This window comes from Chelonoidis abingdonii, chromosome 5 (genome assembly GCF_003597395.2).
Source record: "Chelonoidis abingdonii isolate Lonesome George chromosome 5, CheloAbing_2.0, whole genome shotgun sequence".
NCBI classification, from domain to species: Eukaryota; Metazoa; Chordata; order Testudines; family Testudinidae; genus Chelonoidis; species Chelonoidis abingdonii.
The window spans coordinates 7,986,361-8,006,167 of record NC_133773.1 but is presented as its reverse complement, the minus strand read 5'-3'; the positions used below and the strand labels follow the sequence as shown (position 1 = coordinate 8,006,167).

The following is a 19,807-nucleotide window of genomic DNA, read 5'->3' as shown; positions in this document are numbered from 1 at the left end:
CGCTGTATGTTTTGGTGCTGCCGTATATTTTAAGGAATGCATTTTCCATTATGAAATATGGTCTATATTTAATGCATGTGATCTAGATATATGTGGTTAATTGGCTGCATAGCAGACTAAATATTGACCTACATTGTTGAAAGTGCCTAGTGCAAAATTTGCAGGTGTCCAACTTGAGACAACTTAAATTTTCAGAAAATGCTGAGCACCTGCCCTCTGGGAATCAGACCCCTTTTTAAAGGCATCTCCCAGTCATCTGATCATTGTGGCACCCAAAATCACTAGGTATTTTTGACAATTGAGGACAGCGTCTCTAAAGCTGTGAATCAGATCTGCCACCTTCATAAATTTGTCACAGGGGAGAACAACAATAATTATTTTCCCGTTTTGTTTATTACTATTTCCACGTTTTGTATGTTAACAGGTGAGAACAGTATAAAAGAGCCCAAAGGCAAGATAGCTTTAAAGGGAGACAGTCAGCTTAAACTGGTTCAAAAGTTACACTTTGTGTAAACAAGCTGTTTGTGAAAGCTAGAGCCAATAGGCAAGTTTGCACATTTATTTTTCCGAGTCCCATGCTGTTTTGTTTTTTTTTAAACACAAATAAGCATCTTCCAGCTGTGTTTAAAACCCAGATATTGAAGCACTAACAACCACAAAATGAAACAAGATTAATAGATTATAAGGTGACAAGGGACATTGTTATCATCTAGTCTGACCTCCTGTGTAACAGAAAGCTGATTTTCTTAGCCCAGCTGAGAAAAATGCAAATAATAAAAACACAATAAAATAAACAAAGGTCATAATATCATCAGTTTTTTTTTTTGTTTTGGTTCGTTTTAACTTATTTCATGTTTCTGTAAAGAAATATGTATGTGTAATCCACTTGGTGCACTGTTGTCCCCTAGTGGTAGCTGGGCCGTGGGTAGAGGTTGATGAGCCTGTTTGACAGAGGTGGATCTTTTAGTTCAAGTCTCAGAGGCCCATGATTTAAGATCCAGAGATCTGATGTTTGATTCCCATTTCCAGTGATCTTGCAGCCCTCCCAATTCCAGAGAAGGGGTGTTCCATTCATGTTTTAAGTTTAAGTTAAGAGAGTCTCTTTATGTATTTTTTCTGAAATGACCAAAGGAATTTGAATTTGTTAAGAGCATATCTACAACAACATGCACAGGCTGCTGGCATTATGATAGCCTTCCATACTGTCAAGTCACAATATGGGGATCTTGGGCTCAATCCCTTTACTCTCCGAGTATCCTGCAGATAGGCCTAATGATTCATATGATTGGGGCTCTGAAGGACCATGCCCCTTCACGTGGCATTTTTAAGGCTGGGGTTGGAAGGAAAGTTTGTCTATATTTTGCCATCACTGGAGTTGTTTAGGAACAGGTTGGACAAACGCTCCAGGGTCAGTCTAGGTATACTTGGTCCTGTCTTGGTGCAGGGGGCTGTACTTGATGACCTCTCAAGGAATCTTCCAGCCCAATGTTTCTGTGATTCTCCCTGTATTTTGTTATATTATTTTATTTACTGTTTTGTTACTGTACGGAAATCATTTTCTAGCACAGAGACGTGTGTGGGGAAGGAGCAGGTTGGATTAACCATAAGCATCAACTGTGACAGCTGCCTGCTGAGCCAAGTGGTGTCCCTTGGCCACAGAATTGTGAATTTTGCAAACTGTGACAGTTTTTATTCACTTTGGACTGGAAAAAAATCATATATTTTTCTGCACAAACATCCAAGCGCTTCCCCACCTCAGGCCATCCCCCATCTCCTGTCACCACCAGCCAGACCATTTTCTCCCATTTTCCTCACTGTGCTTTTGTTTGAGTACTGTCAGAAGCACCACCTTTTCTCAACACAGTTATGCAGTGGGTTTGACTTAGGGGGAACATCCAGGCACTCTTGTAGTTTCAAAAGGTAATTTACAAGCAAAAGAACCCGGGTGATGCCACAACTGTAGAAATGATCTCAAACTCATTTATTACAGCGCCAGACATACTGCATTGTAGTTGTACAGAAGAGACAAAACAAAAACTACCTCTTCAAGGTGCAACCATTTAGGCGACCGGGCACTAGGATTTGGGGGGCGCCATTTTCTTCGGCAGCGACCACGGTGGCCAGATCTTTGGCCGCCCTGGTCGCTGCCAGCATTTAGGCGGAGGGAGCTGGGGCAGAGGAGTGTGGGGAGGGTCACCTGCAGCAAGTAAAGGGGGAGGCACGCAGGGGAACTCCCAGCCCCAGCTCACCCTTGACCCGTCTCCTCCCCAAGCATGCCATCGCCACTTCACTTCTCCCGCCTCCCAGGCTTGCGGTGCCGAAGCTGATTAGCGGCACAAGCCTGGGAGGCGGGAGAAGTGAAGTAGCAACGACGTGCTCGGGGTGCTCATGCTTGTGCACGGAGCAGATGTGAGCTGGGGCCGGGAGGAGGGTGCCTCAGGACAGAGGGTGGGGGATGGGGAGCTGCCACAAGGGGGGCACCTCAGGGCAGCGGGGGGAGCTGCCGTGGGGGGGCCACCTCAGGGCGGGAGTGCAGGGGGAGGAGGGCGCAAGGTGGAAGTTTTGCCTAGGGCGCGAAACATCCTTGCACCGGCCCTGGTGCCCAGTGCTCCATCTGCTCATGTTAGTTAAGACACATTTTAGCTCGCACAAGAAATGTTGGGCCATGTCCTCCCTTGCTATAACTCAGGGTAGCTCCATTGAATTCAGTGGGCCAAATCATCAACTAGTGTAAGTCACCTTAATGCCATTGGACACAATGGAGCTATGCCAGTTTGCGCCTCTGAAAATATGGTCTTAAGATTCTGTACACCTCTCTTCCTTTCCTGTTACTAACACAGCTATGAGACTGGACAAAAATAAAAACTGAAGTGAAGCCTAAATTCTTTTCCCTGGTTAAATTTTGAAAGATGAATATGTTCTGCTTTTAGATGAAAGTGAGCATCACTAAACTGGACATATTTATTGAATTACCTCATAGCAAAATGTGTTTCCTCCATTTTCACATACTTCCTCTCTCTCCCCTGGTAACAAATGTTTTAATCTACTGATGACAGGGAGAAAATGCTACATTAGCTATGACATAGAGAGAAGGCACTATTCACTGGCTGTTTCGATATTATATATTATGCAGAAAATACTTCGCAAGAGCTTAATTACTCTTATTTCAAATGCTTAATATATGGTAGGTTAAGCCATTGTAGAGAACATAAGAACAGCCATGCTGGGTGACACCAAAGATCCATCTAGCCCATTAGCCTCTTTTCCAACAGTGGCCAATACCAGATGCTTCAGAGGGAATGAACAGAACAGGCAATCATCGAGTGATGCACTCCTAGCTTCTGGCAGTCAGAGTCTAGGGACATCCAGAGCATGGGGTTACATCCCTGACCATCTTGGCTAATAGCCTTGATGGACCTATCCCCCAGAAACGTATATAATTCTTTTTTGTGAAGGCCGTTATAGTTTTGGCCTTCACAACATAACCTGTGGAACTCATTGCCAGGAGGACTGTGCGTTGTGTGAAGAGGTACTTCCTTTTGCTTTTTTTTAAACCTGCTGCCAGTTCATTTAACTGGTTGACCCCTGGTTCTTGTGTTATGTGAAGGAGTATATAACACTTCCCTACTCACTGTGTCTATTCCATTCATGATTTTGAACTCAAGCACGCACAAAGGGCTGTTCTGGATCCTTATGAACTCAGACGTTTTAAATTAGAAATGTAATTAGTCTTTTTTTTCATGAATGGTGAAGATGGTAGGTTTTAGATTGCATAGTGTTAAATTCATTGAAAATAAGACTATACTTCTGTGCAGTAACTACATGTATGTTATTTATAATGTGTGGTTTTCACAAGCAGGATACCCTGTTTACTTCACTGCATATACCAGTTTAAGCTAAAGTGCTCCACTGTGTTTCTTTAAAGTGGCAGTGCCCAGTTCAATACAAAGAGGTCCTTACCGTATATCACTTTGACATAGTTTGTGCCAGTTCATTTTAAAAATAAACCAGCGCAACATGTAATTTAATCCTCCACTGCCCCCAGTTAAAATTAAATCAAGGAGACAAATCCCAAATGCTGTGCTTTAAAAAAAAAAAAAAAAAATCCCTACACAAGCAAATTCCCCATGAAGTCAGAGTAAGGCCTGCATATATGTTGAGAGCTTCAGGATCTGGTCTGGCCTGAGCAGGTCTGCATTAACTAATCAATGTGTGTGCATATCACTACGGAAACACATCCCAGCGTCATGCTTCCTAAGGGAGTGTTAGAAATGGCTGGGGATTCGTTTTGGTTGCTAAAGCGTCAGCCACATGACTGGGGATGTGAGGTGCACTGCACTGGCCACACTGGCCACAGCTGCTCTTGCTCCCGATGTGCAGAAGGGGCCACCAGGATCCGTGGGAGACGCATGGATATGTGGAAATTGCTGCCTCCTCTACAAGGGGGCAGCATGTGCTCCCACCGGTGCCTGCCCGACAGGGAAGAGAGGTATGAAAATAGTTACATTTCAGCTGCCCCCCAGTCAGGTGTGCAAACTCTTTACATCCTACACATGTGTACCCCACATCACACCCAGCCATTTTTGTATAGGTGTTACATACACTGCTGTGGGGTCTTACCTTTAACCACCCCCACTGTTCATACCTTTCTATAAAGCATCTTTCAGCTGCAGCTTTGTGTCTGTCTCAGTCATAGGGGCATAGTTTTTCATGACATTTTAATAGGTGATTTTGTCCTGGTAGGGCCCATCTCCGGTGACGTGGCAGGGACTCAAACTCAGGGCTCTAAGGACTTAGCCCAGTGCCTCAACCACTGGATTGTCTTTCCTCTTTGACTTAATGGCTATGAGTTTCAAAAGCTAAAGCTAACTGGGATAAGTTGTAAGATAAAGTGAACTTTCTTAAACAGTTTTCTGTGAGGGTTCCTTTGGCATATGGTGGATGAGATGCTCATATTTCAGTATGGCAGCCCTCAGGATCGCATGGAGTGCTTTCTGAATGGGACCCAGGAACAAGTTCAATAAGTGTCATTACCTTTGTGTCACACATTGCTTAAATATATTGCTTTCTAGTTAATTATCTTAATTAAAAACATAGGAGGTCACACCTTTGCTTTGGTGGTAACTCTATTCAGAACAGTCAGCTTTTATGTGTATCATTAGAATTCGTTAGACTGTTAAATTTGGTCCCAAAAGACCAATCCCTTAAAGAGTAATGTGTCCAGTTACACCAGTCCCTACACTTCACTTAATCTCCAAAATGAGTCATGACCAAACATCCTTCACATCCAACTGTTCACTCTGTATTTGTCTGCCTCCTCAAACCGTTAGAGGAGAGGAGAAAAAGAGAGAAAGAAAAGTTTCCCAAAGACCTTTTTTGTTTTATTTGGTGAACACCTTTTGTGGATCATTAAAAAATCCCTTTATTACTGTGTTGCGTTATGGCTAATGTAGATACTATGGAGAAAAGCACATCATGCTACACCCCTCTTTTCAGCCCTTTTTAAAGTGGTGTTAGACCTACTGAGAATTATTAAAGGGAAATACAGCCATAGGTGCTGATGTCAGCACCATGCTGTGGGATCGAACAAGAAATATGGTAGATACTTTAACTCACAAAGACATGAGATACCAGCCAAGGCTTACATTACTTCAGAGCTGAGAGCTTTTCAAAAATATTTTCTCTGAGGAGAATCAGATTTCACTCATACTTCTCTCAGCACAGACATGCCTGAGCAATGATTATTAGCTTCTTTTTGGACCTGTGCAATCCACTATTATACAGCTGATCTTTTAGCTGGCAATATGACAAACAGTTCATTCTTCTTCTTGATGGAAATATCAAAACACACGGAGCCTTGATTTAGCTCGCCCTCAAAGCAACAACATATCTTGTGATTTTGAAGACTTTTTTTTCACCTCCTCATTTTTTAGGATGAGATACTTCCTGAGTGCTATGAGAGTTTGTTGGCATCCCCAAATTCACCTCATGACTGGATGATGACAAATCTTCATGAACGTCAGGGTTTTATCCCTTTTGAAGTCAAGCAATAAGTCATTAACATCAATCTAGCCAGGACGATACATGCAAATATGCAAATTATTTCTAACTAGGTGCAATCCTTGGGATCCTGCTATATTGCCAACTTACTCTTTAGTGCAATAGATGTTGGACATTCCTGGAGTAGGCTGTATTCTGGATATATGGTTATTAGGATGATAATATTTGCATTACATAATCATAGATTAGGATCAGAATTTCACGAACGACCACACTGAATATACAAGTGACAGACTGAAGCACATCTACAAGTGGGTTCTGTAAAGTTATCCTCACAATGGGGAAGCATATTTCTGAGACCACTGCTTTTCACCATTTTATCTTTCAGTATTTTTAAGATTTAGTTTATTTTCTTTTTTATGGAGGAGTCATGTTTAATCGTGGTACAGTCTAATAGGGCCCCACTCTTCAGCTGCCACGTTGGAAACAATGACAATTCAGTTGCCAGTAAAGTTTTGCAGGATAAATGGAACGCATAATTCAGTTTCATACAGCATTGAACAAATGGTCCAAAACAGTCTTACACTAATTCATCTTGCTGCTTATTTTTAATAGTCACTATAGATTAAGAAGTTACTGCTATTTGTCTTATCACAAGTTAATAGCATTGCAGACTGCTTTACGCAATCAGATCATGTGTGCAATTGATGCAATTTTGTTCAGTAAAAATTATTCACCTCTGATGAGCCAATCAGACCACATATGGAAATATGTTTCCTGAATGGCTTATCAGCGATTAATAGGTTTTTAGACATCATCTGCTATTCAGAAAGTTACTTTAAATTTGGGAGGGGCCTGCTTCAGTTTCGAGATTCACAGCCATAAGAAAATATTTCCAACTAAGTCTTGTAGATATGTACTAAGTATATAACACCACCTGCTTTCCACTGAGATAGATATTGACACTTATTGTCCCTTTTAGTGAAATATCTTGACTGAGGGAAAAAAATCCTCTTGAATAAATTAAATGTAGGTGTTCAACTCAACAGAATTCAATATCTGCTTAAAGAAATGTTCATCAGGAAACTCACTCACTGTGACTAGAATGAGAGGTATAAATTATTAAAAATCCACAATATGTATTACTGGACGAATAGCATTTGGGGAAATCTGAACATAGAGTGTTTCTGCAACTTGCTTGGGGCCAGTAGAGTTGGGCAAAATTTTTCAGAGGAATTGTTTATTCACCAAAAAGTGAAGTTTGGGTTGACCTGAAACTGGTCATGAGTTTGACATATATGGTTTCAGTCCTCAAAAAATGGCTGGAGAAGGTGGTGATGGTGGACCCCAGCTGTGCTCCCCCCCAAAACAAACAAATGAAAAACCCTCACAGCTTTAGCTAGATGACTAGGGCACTAGCCTGCAATGTAGCACATCTAACTTCAAATCCCTTCAAATTTGCAACGGGCACAAAATGGACTTTTTTCATTTGGCCAAACATTCTGTAAAATTTCAGATTTGGTTCCACCCAAATCAATCTCCCTGCCTCCCGATTTATTTATTTATTTTGGAACGGCTGCCAAACTGAAAAATTAGTTGGCCTCACTCTAGAGTGGCCATTGAAATGGGATTGTATGTTCACTGAAGTTGGTACAGATCATCATCACTAGCATAATTGGGCCTATAACATATTTTTGTTTACTTTTTGCTGTTATTGATTTTAACATAGGCCTTCAGAATCATAAGGTTGAACTGGGATTCAAAATATATTTTTTTTCCCTCATAAAATATAAGGGCCCATTTTTAAACTTCTCTATGCCTAAAGCTTGGCAATTAAGTACATATTTTAATGAGTCTGAATGGAATAATAAAACACCATGGGAAAATGTTACTTATTTATTCATATTGTGGTATTAATCAAGAGGCGCCAGTCAGGGATTAGGACCCCATTATGCTGGGAGTTATGCACACATATGACAAAAAGATGATGGCCCCTTCCCCAAAGAGCTTAAAATTAAGGTCACGTCTACACTAAAAAGTTAGGTTGACCCAGCTACGTTGGTCAGAGCTTTGAAAAATCCACACTGCTTTGCCATGTAGAGAAGCCAACCTAACCCCAGTGTACACAGTGTTAAATCAGTGGAACAATTCTACCATCTATTGGTGGGTGGATATACTATACCGATGGGAGAACCGTTCCCATCCCTGTAGTGAGTGTCTACGCTGAAACGCTTCAGCGTCACTCTTACAGTATTTCTAGTTTTTAGTTAAAAAAAAAAAGTACTAGATAACTCGCGAGCAAAATTTAACTGTTATGATCACACTGGTATTGTCCTAAAGAATCTCTAGTGGACATCAGATAGTGCTCAACGGTGGCATTCTAGTTCCTGATTAACTAAATACTATATAGAGTTTACTTTTGATATTACTAAGTAAAAAAACAACAACCCTGTGTACTCATGTTTAGTGTTAAGTTCAAAAGAGCAGACTAAGATCATTGTTTACATGTGAAGGACCACGTTAATAGTGTGGAAAGTTTGACAAATCAATCAGATGAACAGAAAGCTAACAGAAAACACCTATGAAAAAAGCATTGGTTTCTACACCATCCTTAGATACCACATTTAAGAGTTTAATTTCGAATAGGTCTGCTAAAGCATTTCTGGATTATTGACATTTCAGTCTGCCTACTTCACAGTGAAATTCGTTAGGACGTGATAATTTTGGAATCACATTATTGGAAGCCATTGTAATATGAGGTGCTTGAGCGGCACTTTCATTCACTGGTGCATGGGTATTATTTGAAAAACATAATTTAAAAACTGAGCCACTGAGATTATGCCTGCCTCTTATTAAATGAAGGATTAGCAGCACTTCATTTGCCCAGAGAGACAGATGGCTGTCAGGCATTTTTGCTGTATAATACATAAAGATTTTAATGAAGACCATATTGAGGGTGGAAATATAGATTTTGTTTGTTTATTGAAGCACTTTTATATCTTCATGGCAATATGCACATTTCAAGCTAAATGTGCCCCACAAGAGGTCTTGCCCTGTTGCATCCTACAATGGGTGCTTTTGGGGGGCAAATACAAAGAGGAGGGAAATTCTTTCCTTCAGTGGAGGCAGCCAGCACATGGAGGATGAGCAGGGTTGCTGCTCAGTGTCTCCGCTGCAGCAGGAATCTGCCTGGTGATGGGCAGGAGGCCTTCCCAGTGTCCCCATGGGCAGAGGTCTCCAAACTGTGGGCACAGTGCACTGCTTGTGCCGCTACTATGACCAGAAGCAAAGTGCATGCTGGCCATCTGCTAGCTAGAGCTTGCTGCTGATGTAAGAAGAATTTCTGGCAGACTGCAGTGTTGTGTGTGTCTGTATTTCAGCTGCAGGGCATGGGGAGCCCCTGGGCCCATTGTCTGGCGCACTCATGTCCAGCAGGTACTGTCCTGTGCTGCTGAATACACAGAAGTAGCAACTCCTTAGGTTTTCTTCTGCCCGGCTCTTGCATTGGTGTGGGACTGGACAAGATTCAACCTTGGCGGTGTGGTTTTAATTATGCATTGGGAAAGTACAACAAAGCAGAGATTCAGACACATTGAGAGTTTCAAGCATTTCAAGGTTTTTTGCCAAAGTAGTTTGTGCCGTCTATATGTTGTGCTGCCTTTTTCTGTGGTTTTTTTAATAAGCTTTCTGTGGTTTTTAACTGCAGATAAGAAGGAATCGAGTATATGCACTACCAAGGCTTATGTCTGTTTATTGAAAATCTGCTGTGGAAAAGTTGTGCTACTTTCCCTCCAGCCTCTACAGTCATCTCAAAACCTCCCAGTGAAACCCCTGTGTTCCGTCACAGGTTTGGGGCCAATATTAGTATTAATGATCATATCTAAACAGATCTTCCCGGGCAGAGTAGGTGTCATGAGGAGGGTCCTGTATGGATGTCTTAGCCCCACACCCTTCTTCCTGTCGGTCCCTTTCCCGGGGGCAGGTTATCCTGTAACCTACTGCAGGGTTTCTTAGGCACCTGGTGCAGGCCGCTAGCAGAGACTTGACTAGATGATCTATCAGTCTAATAATGGTACAGCTGTTAGTGTATTCCACACTACCGAGACTCTTCTTAGCTTTGGTAACTTCTCAGAAGGCATTGGCTACTGTGTACGCTTTGGTCTCTTGGATTTAAATGGATGATTTACTTACTTGAACTTTCTTTGGACTCAATCCTGCAGAGTGGCCAAGCACCGAGGCTTCTTTCTGTTTGGGCTAGAGAGTTGAGAGCTGTGGGGAAGAAGTTTCTGGTCTTCACATCCACAGTCAGAATCCAACAGCTGGTATCAGTATCGCAAACGAATAACAATGTCAGTCTTCCATGCAGACCCCAGTGCCACTCTGTGTGCACTGCGGTGTGACGTGCTCATTTGGTACTCACTTGCAGACTCTGCATCATGTTTCCCTTACATGTAAAAACCCACAGAAGGGAGGGGGGAATCATCTGGAACAGCAAGATTTATCACATACTCCCACTCTGCCTCTTTGTGATGTGGGGTTGGCTATGGATTCTTAGCTGCCATGTAATGGAGCATGAGGAACCCCTGGGGCCTGGGATCTATGGGAAAATGAAAAGCCTATGGGTCTCAGACCATCCTTGTGCAGCCGCTCTGACTCCATACCCCTTCCAGCATCCTCTCCAAAGCACTGTCAGAACAGCTGATGTGATGCTATTGGATAAAGTCTGCAATCTTGTAGGGGGGACAGTATAACCTCAATGGTGCACATAGGGACCATATTTCTCTATGCAGCAGCATCTTACACAACTGAGACTAGCGTAATTTACTCAACTACCAGAGGAGAAAAAGTCATAAAGAGCAACATGCTATCCAGTGCTTTCCCCTTTCTGTCCAGCCATATTCCTTTTCACAGTAGGCATCACAGAACATGCATTGTTGGCATTAGTGCTGATTAGGTTATGTACACTAAGAGCAATGTACGACATAGTAGTGTTTCACTTCTACATGACAGTGGATCAACTCATTTTTTCTCCCCTACATGCGTGGAGCAGAGCCTAATATGAGAGCCCAAGACTGCATCCAGCTCAGTACAGTGGACAGTACAGTCCCTAACATCAAATGAAGAATCTTCACAAAAATTATCTAATGATGTGTTCTTATGTGAAGGACATAACAGCATTTTTTGGATTGTTACTGTCTGATGTGGGAAATAAGCTAACATGACAGGAGAAGTCTAATACAGAACCAAAACGTGCATCTGTGATACTTCTCGGTGTCCAGGGAATTGCTACATCTGCTTACAGCATGACAGAACCTCCTCTGGGCCCACTAGCAGGAATCCTCTGCTCACCACTGGAAGCACAAGAGCTCTGTTCTGGGCTCTGCCTGCCTCACTTTTTCTCTCTGTAAACTAGAGATGGACACAGCCCACTTCCTTACACTCTGCACTCAGGTGCTCAGCCCCTTGTCTTCTGCACATATTTAGCAAACCTGGGGTGAAGTAACTTAAAGGACTTACTGGTATGCTGGAGTCCTGAGCAGGAGGCGCGACCTCAACCAGAAGGGGTGGGGCCTCAACCGGAAGGGGCAGGGCCTTTAAATCCTCGACCCCTTTAAATCAAGGGGTTCCATCCGCCAGGTCCTGCCAGCCAGGATCCTGGCTCCCGGCCCCCCTCAGCCCGCTACCAGCCTGAGCTTCTGCTCACTCAAGCCAGCAGGAGGCTGAGCGGGGCTGGCGGCTGGTACCCCGACTGGAAAGGGGCCAGCAGCCAGAACCTCAGACCCTCAGCGGGCTGAGTGCTGCCGGCACCCCAGACTGGCAACGGACTGAGCCGCTCAGCCCCCCGCTGGCCCCACTCGCCCCCCCGCCAGCCCCGCTCAGCCCACTGCTGACTGAGTGAATGGAACCCCAGACCGGCAGCAGGCTGAGCAGGGCCAGTGGCTGGACCCCAGACTGGCAGGGGGCTCAGCAGAGCCAGCGGCTGGATCCCAGACCAGCAGCAGGTTGAGCAGGGCTGGTGGCTGGAATCCCAGAAAAGGATCCCAGGCAAGGATCACACTAAATTGATAAGATCTGCAATTTAATTTTAGTTTAAATGAAGCTTCTTAAATATTTTAAAACCCTTATTTACTTTAACAACAATAGTTTATTTATATAATATAGACATAGAGAGAGATCTTCTATAAACGTTAAAATGTGTTACTGGCACACAAAACCTTACATTACAGTGAACTTGGCACACCACTTCTGAAAGGTTGCCAACCCCTGATCTAGAACATCCCTGACAGGAGTGTTTCTAACCTGCTTTTAAAAATCTCCAATGATGGAGATTTCACAGCTTCCCTAGGGAATTTGTTCCAGTGCTTAACCATCCTCACAGTTAAGAAGTTTTTCCTAATGTCCAACCTAAACCTCCCTTGCTGCAATTTAAACCTATTGCTTCTTGTCCTATCCTCAGCGGTTAAGAAGAACAATTTTTCTCCCTCCTTCTTGTAACAACCTTTAGTGTACTTGAAAACTGTTATCATCTCCCCTTCAGTCTTCTCTTTTCCAGACTAAACAAACCCATTTTTTTTCAATCTTTCCTTGTAGATCATGTTTTCTAGACCTTTGATTGTTTAGATTTATTTTCTAAAAATCTCATTTTTTATGATGGAATAAACACAGACTGGATGATCTGTTCTTGACAGAATTTTGTCACTAAATAAAATCCTTAACTTGGGTTAAACAAAGGGATGGATAAATAGATAGATAGATAGTTGGGGGATGGATGGATGGATTGATAGCTAGATAGCTAGATGTAAATTTTTAACTCTTCTTGAGGAGAAAGGGAAATGGAGCCATCCTCTCTTAATATACTATCTGGTGTGACACCTTTTATAAAAGCTGGAAAATCACTGGACACAATTCTTTAGTTTTAAACCTTCCACTGCCTGCTGTATTCTCCTTAAACAATTCATCCTTGAGTTGTCTGTTTCTGTTGTGTGTTTGAACGTGTAGCAAAGTCTCGCTTTTCCAGTCCAAGGACAGTTATAAAACTGGAGTGTTATTAAATATTCATACCCAAACGAACACAACTGGCACAAGCCCCATTGCTGCTATGTCCTTTCAGAGAATACCAAACTCTGGTGCAACCACACTCTGCTCTCCAGAACTGCCCTTGTCTTCAGCTGAGCTCAAATGGAGCAAGAGGAGTGTCCTAAGAACCCGGGCTAAGGTATAAATTGATGAAATGGGAGAGTGAGGGACCAGTCAGCTCCCCCACCTACCCTGGATGACCAATGAGTGGATAGAGTCTCCAGAGGAGGAGGAGCCATCTTTGCATTACCCACGTATGTGCTCCCCTCTCTCTTCTACTGGGGCTCTCTCAATCACTTCAAGATGCATCAAGTTTCTCAGCCACTGGGGCAGGTACCTACACCCCTGTTGTTCCCCTGTGCATGCTACCAAAGAGGAGAGTCCCATGCAGGACTGTACGTGTGACACAGTGGTAGTTGTCTCCTAAGTGTGCCTTGTGGATGGCTGAGCACAACTAGACTTGCTTCTGATTATATATTAGGAAGACAACAGTTAATGTTGTATTCTGCTCAAGTGGGTTCATTGTGCTGGAGACTATTAAGAGGCAGTTTTCAGAGATGGCCATTCAGTGCTATCAACATTTTGTTTTGTTAATGGGGATCCTGGGTGTCATCATGGAATCTGTGTATTTATTGTGGCAGTAGGGGGCCAGATGTCCTGATTTTATAGGGACAGTCCTAACGTTTGGGTCTTTTTTCTTATATAGGCTCCTATTACACCCCACCCCCATCTGGTCACCCTATGTGGCAACTATGGAGATCAGATATTGTCCTTATGAGGAAGATACGTGAACTATACTAGTAAAATATAACAGTGCTTCAGTAACAAGATAGGTGTAGCAGGACTTGTTGTAAGAGAAATAAACATGTCTACATTTGCTTAAGTTGTGATGAAGTGTTAGGACAACCTGAGCGATATATGCAGCGTGTGAATTTTGTAAACTAAAATCATTATCGTTAAAGTACTGTAGCCCATTCAGACATTGCAACTATGACACAGACTTCTCTGTAATTAATGCTTTCTGACCAAATTGTTAAATTCTTTGAGTGGCAGTGCTGATCGTTTTTAAATGTCATTCCATAGTACACTATGAAGGAATCAGAGATACAGTGAAAATTGCTCAGTATGTTTAATTCTTTTCTTATTACTATTTTATATGAGAACCAAGGGACACTCAATGGGTTAAATTCTCCAGGCTTCCAAGATACCTCAATGCAACTCCTTTAAAGCAATATGGAGTTGCCCCAGTATAATCAAGAGGAGAATTTGGCCCACTGAAATTCCAGAGCAGTAAATTTAGATCCAATAGAAAGACATACTTATTTGCTTTACCTATGGAAATCATCAAGCAGGAGGTAGTCATCTACTATGGCTGGCATTTAAAAGGATTGGATACTGTTATAACCACTAATAATTGATAAAGAGTCCTGTGGCACCTTATAGAGTAACAGATGTTTTGGAGCATAAGCTTTTGTGGGTGAATACCCACTTCGTCAGATGCGTGTAGTGGAAATTTCCAGAGGCAGGTATAAATATGCAGGCAAGAACCTGCCTCTGGAAATTTCCAGTACATGCATCTGGCGAAGTGAGTATTCACCCACGAAAGTTTATGCTCCAAAACGTCTGTTAGTACATAAGGTGCCGCAGGACTCTTTGTCGCTTTTTACAGATCCAGACTAACACAGCTACCCCTCCGATACTTAACCACTAATAATGTGTAGTTCAGCAAGATAAGAGTAATGAATTCTTCACAATGCTCAGCTGGCCATGAGTAAATTCTCTCCTCCAGCCTGTTTCCCCCTACCTATAGCATTGCACAATTGTTTCAGTGCATTGTAAAAGGATTTTGCCATCCTCTGAAGCATAAATTTCTATCCACTATACTGCCAGCAGAACAGTAGGAAAGATGGATCAGTAACAATTCCTATGGGGCTAGAAGCTTTGAGACACATCACCAATGCCTTTAAAAAAAACAAACTCTCATTTTTCAAGAAAATGAATTATGGCCAGCTACAATCAGGTGTAGTGTTGACAGGTGATGTGCAAGTTTATCTGTAACTGCTGGGTCCACTTGGTTTTAATCCTGACTAGTTACATCTCTGCATCACCCTCTCTCCTGCAGAATCAGCCATGTAGCTAACTCCACTGAGGCCTTGACTGCGGACAGCTCGAGTCATTTCACTTTTCACTTCAACCTGTTTTAAGCTAGAGATGAGTCTGAACCAAGGCCCCACATCCAGAGACAGCTGAACTTTGGAGAAATTTGCAGCAGGATCTGACCCCTATGGGTGGCTCATGCTTCTTTCCCCATCAGGAGCTGTAGATTGAAACACTGTATATAGAAAAATAGATATAGATAATATTCAAAGCCTGTTCCTGAAATTTTTCTCTTTGAACTTGGAGAGCTGGCAGGATCAGTCTCACAGAGGAGCCACTGCTTGGAAATGCCTATTGCGAATTTTTGGAAGGCAAAAACCAAATACATGTATCTTCCTCTGTGGTATTATCCCTAGTCCTTGTAAGTGTCTCTCTCTGTTCTCTGAACCTCACCGTGATGCCAGTAAATGTTCACTTCTCTCAGAAACAAGTGACATTCCTCAGTGATAATCTGTGGGGTTTGCTGTCCTCTCCACCTCCAGTGGATGAGGCACCAAGAACCCAGCAGAACAGAATTTGGGGAGCACGTAAACCACTTCCAACCTATGGCCCTAGATAGATGTGTTTTTCTTTTTCTTTTCTGTGAAACACCCTGCACGTTGCTATATAAAATATGATTGTTAGCAGTAACAGTAGTGTTTAGTCTACTTCTGATCATGATGCAGATGTCCAAGATTAAGACTGGTGCATCTTTACCTATGAATACAGAAATCACATTATCTACAACAGAATCATTAACACGTCATAATTTGTCAACTCTTCTCATACAGTTACCATAGGTATCTCCTAATTCTAAGTGTGGGGAGGAACTGTTAATTTCAGATATCTCTGAGGCTTTCGGTGGTGCTGTAAAATGTTGAATTTTTAATGGTGAGCCATTTGATGTGTCTTCTGTTGACTGGACTATGGCCTGTTCCCTGCACAATTAGCTATAGCTCCCGTTCAGAGCGAATTCATGCAAAGTGTTCCTCTCGTCTCTCCTGTTGCCATCAGTTTTGAGATGTGTTGTCTGTTTTGTTGCTGTTGTGTTAGATGGATCACAACTTCTTTCTTAAACTTTGATACTGCAGCAGCTGACTTTGTGTGTCTCTTCTTTTCTCTAGTGGGGTCACAGAAGGTGTTGGTTGTTTACCAGGGCTTTTGTTGTCTTCAGTCTGCTTTCCTTCCCACGAAGGAGTGATTTTCAACAGATACAAGCATGCCAGCAGTGTCATATAAGCTACACAACTAAAGCATGCATTACCATGCACCAGTGACTTGGTTCAGATTGACTGCACAGCTAGTGACCTCATACAGTGCAAGATCATGACACAAGCAGGAGGGCAGACAGGAAATAGGTCAATGTCTCATCTACTGTAGGAACATCAAGTTTACCTGATGACAACAGCAGTTTGAGAGCTGATTGTTAAAACTCCTGCGTGTACTGTGGTCTTAAGGAGAGGAAAGGGGCCCGCTGTCTGCTGATTCTGTGCAAGGGGGACTATGACCGCAGTCCCTCGGGAGTCAGCTGAGGTCACTCAATTGGAGTGAACTGCAAAGAACTGGGCAGACAATCCCCAGGCTGGTAGATATTCCAATATGTAGATTTACCAAGCCAGCACCAAACAGCTTCTTTATTACCTCACTGATTGCCCAGGAGCAAACAACACAGTTCCCTTGAAGTAACTCAGCCTCAGGCCTCAACTCAGACACCCATGTCAAATATGATGAAGATTACTGAAAATTTTATTCATCATATAAAAATGTTCTACCAATCCCAAAGGATCTGACACATTACCTCCCAGGTTAATGAATATTCCGGATCTTACCCAAATACTCGCTTACAGCCAATTCTTATTAACTAAACTAAAATTTATTGAAAAAGAAAAGAGAGAGAGAGAGTATGGTTAAAATATTAGTATACATACAGACATGAGTACAATCTTGAAATTCAGATTCATAGCAGAGGTGGTGAGCTTTGTAGCTGGAAAAGAGTTCTTTTAGAATTTAGTCCATACGTTATAGTCCAGTGTCCAATATCATATTCAGGGTGTTCCATCTTAGGACTGGGATCTCAGTCTTGCGACTCAAACTTCCCCCGATGAAGCTTAAGTAGATCTGAGATAAAAAGTATTGGAACCCAAGGGTCGTTTATACAGTTTTCTAGCAGCCACTTGACCATACAGTCCTGGGTGAACAATAGGCTTTTGATGTAAGCTTCTGTTTCCTAAACCTCACCGGTAATTAACTATGAATTAACATAAGATAATTTATCCATTAAGCAGTTTGTGATAAACTTTAAAGATACATATAGACAATGACATTATTGCACCCAAGATTCATCTAAATGTTATATTCCCTTTTGATATCTGAATAAATAGATATAGTAACAGACAGGAACTGTCTGTTTACATGGCCATCATCAATAAGTAAACACATACAATTAGCATCACCGCTAATTTTCTAACAATACATGTTTGCATTTCAAAGTTCTAGCCTATTTATTATTGAATGGCCCTAATTACCACTTGCATACTTTCTAATATGTTGGCTTTGGGTTAGTTAGCCTGCACGCTGTTTAACCCTTTATGGCCATGTGTTAAACTTTGTATAAGATTCGTTGTAATTATATAACAGTGGTAGCAATAATGATTTTTATGGTAATATTTTAATTAGACAACATCACATTTAGGAATGTTGCATACAAAATGAAGCAGTGCAGTGGAAGGGAAAGTGTAGGGCATCCATCTCTTCTAAGACTCTACACAAGGCTTCTGGGTGAAAAATCTATATCTGCTCTGCAAGCGTGGGCGGCAGGTGAACAAGCTGTTGGGGAAAGCTAGCTCCTGGCCCCTCCTCCTCTGTCCAAAGCCTCCCCCTCCCCCACCTGGTCTGCTCCTGTCCCCTGCCAGAGCCCAGAGTACCCCTCCTGGTCCCCTGCGAACCCCAGTCCCAGCCCCGGAGTACGAGGTGGGCACTGCAGCTGGAGTGCCCCCAGCCCCAGCGCGCTCGGTGGGTGGTGCGGCCAGTGCACCCCTAGCCCCACCTCTGGAGCTCTGGGTGGGAGTGGGGGAGCACAGGCCCAGCACCCCCAGTGCCGGGCAGGCAGCGTGCTGTAGCCTCACCCCCAGGCTTTGTCAGCACTGGCACCAGCCTGCCTGCCCCAGCCTCTCTGTCCTGGAAGAGAGAGAAGGGAACTGGGAGTGGGCAGGAAAGTCCTGGGGGCAGAGCATGGGTAGGGCCATGTCAGGCTGTTTGGGGAGGCCGGCCTGTCATACCCACCGCCTGTGTCTGCAGGGGCCTGATCCAAAGCTGATTGAGGTGATGGGAGTCTTTCCATTGACTTCAGTGGGTTTGGCTCAGGCCGTAAATGCTCCTTGGGATAGGCTGTAAGGTTATGGCACCAAAGCCTTTCAGCAGTGCACACATGTGCTGAATAGGTTTGTTCAGCAGTAAGGGGATCAGGTCTGCTAAAGAGGATGAGCCTCATTGAAAACACTGTAGTGCCTGATAAACAAAACAGATGTACATTGCAGGATATGGACTTTTTGGTAGCCTGTTAATATTAGTAACATGTTAATATTGTAACTGCCATAAATATTTCATATTTACAAATAGTGTTGTATTTAAATCCTTTCTATTGTTTTGTTAAGGAGGGAGGCCATCATGATGCTAATGTTTTTGTAAGTGCTGACAGCACGCTTGGTTCTGTACAAGACCTAGACCCAAATCCTGAGAACACTTAGGTACCTGTGTGACTTTACTCACATGAGCAGTGCACTCAGGGCCAGTGGAAATATTCTCCTAGGTAAAATTGTGCAGGTTCATTTGGTTTTTCAGGATTTGGCCATAGATAGTAAGACAGTCCCTATCCTGAATAGTTTATTCTATCTAGAAATCTGTTTCAACCTTATTTCAATTAATAAAAATCTTATTTTAAGCTCTGGGCATGATCTAAAGGCAATGGAAAGATCCTTGATTGAGTTCAGTGGACTTTGGCTCAGGCCCTGATTGCTTTTAAGACTGCAGTACAGCTAAGTCATGTGCCTGTATTTTATCTAGTGTATATCAGAGGAAACAATGTTTTACATATTTATATATATATATAACAGTCACAAAATATAACAATAACTGAAGTAAATTAATAATACTTCCTTTCATTTGGAAGAGGTATAGAAAAGTACCTGGCCAATACAGTACCATTAATCTATTCTCTTTTCTCCTTTCTCTCTTTACTTCTCTCTCTACAATAGAAGTGGAACAAAAAGGTAATTAAATACCTTTCAAATTATATATATTACTTATTTATAGGCTAAGTTATTTAACAGTTTAACATTTAGTTGAAATACCTTTGTCATTAATTCTCACCTTTTTTTTTTTTTGGTTAAAGTTTATTTAGTTTCTCTGCTGCTCAACTTCACAAGACAATATCTATTTTTTGCTGAAAAGATTTTGCTAGTATAGTTTTCTTTCTCAATCTTCTACTCTAAAAGCATGATTTTTTTTTAAAGACCCTGTAGACACAGTGCCCCATACATTAGCTACTGTAAAACAGTGTCACGGCTTCATTGGCTCCACTGGAGTTCTAGCTGAG

At 42.4% G+C, this 19,807-nt stretch overlaps 1 protein-coding gene across 1 annotated transcript in view; it reads left to right on the top strand.

Annotated features, from left to right (window-relative positions):
• ADGRL3 (adhesion G protein-coupled receptor L3) overlaps positions 1–19,807 on the top strand; it is an 836,368-nt gene that overhangs the window by 501,832 nt on the left and 314,729 nt on the right. Inside the window, 1 exon segment of the mRNA XM_075066059.1 lies at positions 19,467–19,481. Coding sequence (XP_074922160.1) covers positions 19,467–19,481 — 15 coding nt within the window.